Source organism: Aythya fuligula, chromosome 2 (genome assembly GCF_009819795.1).
Source record: "Aythya fuligula isolate bAytFul2 chromosome 2, bAytFul2.pri, whole genome shotgun sequence".
Lineage (NCBI taxonomy): Eukaryota > Metazoa > Chordata > Aves > Anseriformes > Anatidae > Aythya > Aythya fuligula.
The window spans coordinates 95,838,507-95,843,984 of NC_045560.1; the positions used below are offsets into that span (position 1 = coordinate 95,838,507).

A 5,478-nucleotide genomic window follows, 5' to 3' on the forward strand; every position below is an offset into this window, starting at 1 on the left:
ATTGCTACAATACTTATTTTAGCTAATCTTCTAAAACTCTGAGTGCTGGGGACACTTTGCCTCAATTATCCGTATCTTTTTTGAAGAATGAATTATTAAATTATTTGGCCATTTTTTAAGTTGCATTTTGTGAAAATAAGAACATACCACACCACAGGGCATTCACTTGTTTCCACCTAAGCCAAGCTGGCAGTACCAAAACAATGAGATCCAGGTTCTTTTCCATTTTCTTTGGCATAAAGAGCAAAAAAGTCACTTCTAAGATCTTCTGAATTTTGCAACCGTCACATGAGTAAATAAATAAATAAATAAAACTTTTGCAAAAGTAATAAAAGAAACATACCTGCAAGACATCTTGGTAAAAGAAGAGTAACTTTTTAAGTCCAGTAGAGGCAAAGAATTGTTCTATAAGTTGAAACTGAAAATAAAATTATAATGGTAGTTAGTTGTGTAGCAATTTCAAAAGACTGGAATTTTTGGAAAGGTATTTAATAACAATCATTTAGTGATAATTTATATTTACCTTGTCATCAGAAACAATGGCCTCCTCTACTTGCTGCTCACTTAAGCCCATGCCATCTGCCAATCTTGATATCAAATACTTGTGTCGTTCATCTATCTGCGCTCTTCTCTCCTCTCTGATGACTTTAGCTTGTTTGGCTAGTTCTTTCCTAGTTTCACTGGAAAGTATTATACTTTTCTTACCAGTTGTCTAGAAAATAAAAGTTTGTGATGGATTATTTTTCCCATAGCTATTCTATATTGCATTTAAAGACTGTATTTTTTATTGTTATCTTTAAGGTGTTTTCATAACGACGTCATGTGGAACATAAAAACTTACATCAAAGAAATGGAAAGGAAAAATAAAGATCATTAATAATTAACTTGTTAGGCTGGAATTACTTCTCAGTATAAAGCTGCTACAAGAGAAACTTCAGATCAGGACCTCAGAATCAGATGCAGATCCTGGCATTATAATGGCTCTAATTCAAATCTGAGCTTTATGAGTCCAGATTCCAAACTAAATGTGCATATTCCAGATGTGGGATCACTCCCACCTCTATACTGTCAGCATTTTAACATACAGTATCAAGTTATTACTGAAATGGAAAAAAAAAAAATAAAACCAGTCACTACTGAAACAAATATAAAATTGAAGTTTAATATGCAGGTCATATAATGGTAGTAGCAAAGTGGCAAAGCAGGAAATTTATGTAGACAAATGATTTTTTTTTAAATCTTCATGATAGCGTGAACAAGACTAGATACGCTAAATAACATTTTTAAGTTAACAGTTAATCTTCAGAAGCTGTACAAATAAAAGTAAAGGTTTGGGTTAAAGTATCACCACACTTAGCATTCTCCCCCGTACACAGTTCCCGCTGAGTACCTGGGATGTCTGGAGTGTCTCTGTAATTCACAATTTTCATTGGAGAAAAGCAGTGAGAAATTACATCATCTTTCCAGTACACTAAGCTAGGAATTGTAATTGAGTAACCCTGATTTACAATCGGCCTCCTTTGGCTCCTAACAACTGGTTTTACCCCAAGTTCTGGACGTTCCACAACACTCCTCTCTCACTGCATCTCTTTGAGACCTGGAGACACTAAGACTGTTCAAATATCTGTATCTGTTGGTCAGTGCCATTCCAACGTATCTAAAAGCCACATTTTTCTGATTCTCAGTTCATTCTTCTCCCATGTCATATGTGTCAGTCATTCATCATGTCTGGCTCCCATGCAAACAGCTAGACCTCTTGTTTTGTGTATGCCTTTCCTGATTCAGTACTCAGTTTCTCCCTCCTTCAAGACAAATGTTATGGAGCAAAAGCCAAAAAACTTCCACATTACACGACATAAAATTATTAGAGATAACATGTAGCTATAAAATATATATGCTTATAGTTTTTAAATCTCTAAAACATTACAGAAATACAGCTATTACTCTCTCTCTGATAGCAATTTCTTTTTTATGTCTTAGTAAGGACACTAGATGCCAAGTACCGAATGTCATTTTTTCTGTGCTGTTTTTCTAAGTGCATTAGATGACTGAACATGATTTAATAGCCATCTTATTAGTGTCTGGGGTGGAGGCAGAATACAGTATTCTGGCAGTGTTGCAGAAAAAAAATACTGTTTTTTGTAACTTATTTCAGCTCCAATCATAACTTAGGGGAGAAACACATTTTGGATACTGCATAAAATAAACTAAGATTTGTGCCCAGACCATGACTGGATCCAAAAAGAATATATGAATATAATGTAAGAATATAATCTTAATTATTTTAGTTAAATAAGCCTGCTCAGAGTTCTGGATGGATTGGACTCAACCACCTTCACAAATTAAGCCACCTCATTTAAAGTGACGTGAGATATTCCCATGAGATGGTGCAGATGTGGCATTATGCAGTATTGGTTAAGTATGCTTAACCAATATTAATTTTCATCTTGGCAAAGAAAGGTAATTAACAAATGAATGATCAAAAACTCCATGAAGCAAAACCCCAACAACATACATTGTGAGCACAGAAAGTAAATGACCTAACACTTTATACAATTTTGAGTGGTTCACTGTTCTTTTTTCTTGTAGTTAACAGAGATTAATGAAGCCAGAACCCTCCAGTATCAGGCCAAACTTTGTCAATGACAACTTCAAGAACAACCTGTACAGAAGAAAATTTAGCAGACAAAAGGCAGCTGAATCACCACCTATTTTAAAATGAAAACACTTGCCGGAAGAACAGCAGTGAAAGGTGATCCTGTGACAGCAGATCCCAGTTCAGTGCTCCTTGTCTTCAGAACCCCTCGTCTACGATGCTTACTTTCTCTATCTAGTGACAAGAAGAAGAGGCAAGTTGTACTTATTCTGGTATATGCACAATAAATGCATTTTTCAAGCTGTGCAAAAAATGTCACCACACCGTGTCTTAGTATCTTCTGGCTAACTTCTTCTCAGGCTGGGGGAAACAAGACATGAAAGGAACATTAGAAAACTCGTGCCTCTACAGAAACCCTTAGAATCTGTTAGGGGTAAAAGATATCTTTTAATAGCATTTATCTGAAGATCAATTTCAAAGAATCCCTACTGATAGCAGTAGAGGTTAAAACAAACAAAAAAAAAGCAACAATTTAAGGTACTTGTATGAAGAAATCAATTCTGGAAAAATCATAGGTTGAAATACTATCACTTCTCATGCTTAATATTCTCATCCGGTTATTCTTCCTCTGTTACTCCTTTATCTAAATTCAGATTGTGAGTCATGTGTCTCTGGCAAATTTGCTACCTGCAGACACCTTAACAACTTGTGCATGTGAATATCTGAAGAATAAAGATTGATAATATTTGCGATAAAAATAAGACATATGTTATTAGTATAACTGCATGCTGCTAATTGATTAAGCCTCCTTAGGATCTTTTGAAGATCTTTAAGTTATCTAATCAAAAATTTAGCATATGCATTTGTTTTTCCTAAAAATGATACTTTGTATATTTAAAGTTGTTTTAGTAACAAGTAAGCATATTAATGCTTTCTTGATACTAAGTAAAATAACTTATCTGCAGCCAGCCACCTTATTTATTTATTTATTTTGTCTAGTTCTCTATTTTAAATAGTTTTTTCATGCTGAAGAAAAAGTAGACAATATTCACTGCGCTCACTTCAGCTAACAAGCCAGTCAATTTACTGTAGACTATCAGGGTGGTCAGGCATATCTTTCCCTTGGTGAATCCATCCTGACTACTCCCAAGCACCTTCAAGTGCCAGGATTTGCTGCTTTATCACTTTTCAAGGTTTCAAGGTGAGGCTGACAGGCTTGGAGTTCCCCAAGTCTTCTTTCTTGACCTTCTTGGAAACAGGAGTGGCATTTGTTTTCCTCCAGGCTTCAGGCACCTCTCCCAGTGCCCTGGATGCTTACAGGTAAGCAAGAGTGGCCTCTCGAGGACATCAGCCAGCTTCCTCAGCACTTGTGGGCACATCCCATCAGGGCCTGTGGACTTAATACATCCAGTTTGCTTAAGTATTCCCTGGCCTGGTGGAAGAGGGTGAGGATACAGAGCACTCAAGCACTGGACATAGGTAGGATCATGGGCCCTGATGGGATGTACCCACAAACGCTGAGGGGCTGGCTGATGTCTTTGAGAGGCCACGCTCAATGATCTTTGAACTAACTATTTAATCTATTCACACCGTTAACATTTTCTGGAAAAGAGATACCATACTATATACTACACTATAGAGTAATATTCATTTTAATTCCAGGAGAAATGGTTGTAATCACATCACTATGAATCAACATGTATTAAGGGATTTGAGCAGCGCTATGCCTGGCCCTGTAGATATATTTATAAACACATACGTATGTATTTATTTAGGTGTAGGTATTTAAGCTGAAAATTTCAGGTTGCAGTCCCTACACTGGCACATTCAGAACAGTGTGTTCCCACTCAGCATATGTGAACACCTGCTATACCTTTAAACACTCTACTTAATTAGTTTCACACCTTGTTCTTCGATTTTTCTCCATAGAAAGTCACTACGAAGTACTTACCATTATTTTCTCCCTTACCTTTTTTGATAGCAATGAGAGGCGGAGAGAGATCGGTGCCAGCTTTGGAAGAAAGTTGCATTCCTCCGAGTTGCTCCAACTCCTGCTGTGAGGAGCGATCAGGAGAGGACCCAGGCTGGGCTCTCCCCCCTAGATCAGTCTCCTCTCCCCCAGCCTCCTCCATCTCCACCACCACCCCAAAATCGACTTAAATCGACACAAAATGACCGCGCAAGGTGATGTTGCACCAACCAACCACCCGCGCGGGCAGTACTGTTAGCCCTGTTTTAGCATCGGTGACAGATTAGCCCGGAAAACAAAGCAAAGCAAAGCAAAGCAAAACAAAGTAAAACAAAGCAAAACAAGAAATAAAAAGAAGGCGGCCGAGGACCGCTCTTGATCCCCAGAGGGATTTCAAGCCGGCGCTGCGGGCGGGTGCCATGGCAACCCCTACACAAACCCAGCAGAGGAGGCTCCTCGCTCGTCCCCGTCCCCCCCTGCAGCCGCCGGCGAGCTGCTCGTTTCTTAACCCACTTCTCTGCAGTCTACAGAAAAATGCTCCTTAGTTTTACTACAGAAACCACGGAGAGCACCAGGCAAGGAGCACGGCGCTGGAGGAAGGTGGGGGAAGAAGGTGGTGTTAGCGATGAAAAGCGACTGTGGGCTTTCCCAAACAGTGTTTTTATTTATTTGTTTGTTTATTTATTTATGTGCTTAGTGTTCGTGACTGACTTCGGTGACACCTGACGACTTTCTTTACCCACAGCAGCCTCAAACCCCGGCCGCTGCGCCACACGGGGCCGCGCATGCGCGCCTCCCGCCCCCGGCGACAGGTGGCGGCGGCGCAGCGCGCACGCGCCTCGCTCCCCACCGCCTCCGCCCCCTCCCCCGCTACGCCTGCGCGGCCGGCGTCGCGCATGCGCGCTGCGCGCCT

At 39.9% G+C, this 5,478-nt stretch overlaps 1 protein-coding gene across 1 annotated transcript in view; it reads right to left on the minus strand.

Moving 5' to 3' along the window:
* LOC116485621 (dynein heavy chain 5, axonemal-like) overlaps positions 1-4,728 on the minus strand; it is a 145,789-nt gene extending 141,061 nt beyond the window's left edge. The window contains exons 1-3 of the mRNA XM_032181113.1: positions 4,566-4,728; positions 2,733-2,830; positions 524-712 (exon numbers count right to left, since the gene is read on the minus strand). Of these exons, the coding sequence (XP_032037004.1) occupies positions 524-712; positions 2,733-2,830; positions 4,566-4,728 (450 nt within the window). The remainder of the gene's footprint in view (positions 1-523; positions 713-2,732; positions 2,831-4,565) is intronic.
* Between the last annotated feature and the right edge of the window lie 750 nt (positions 4,729-5,478).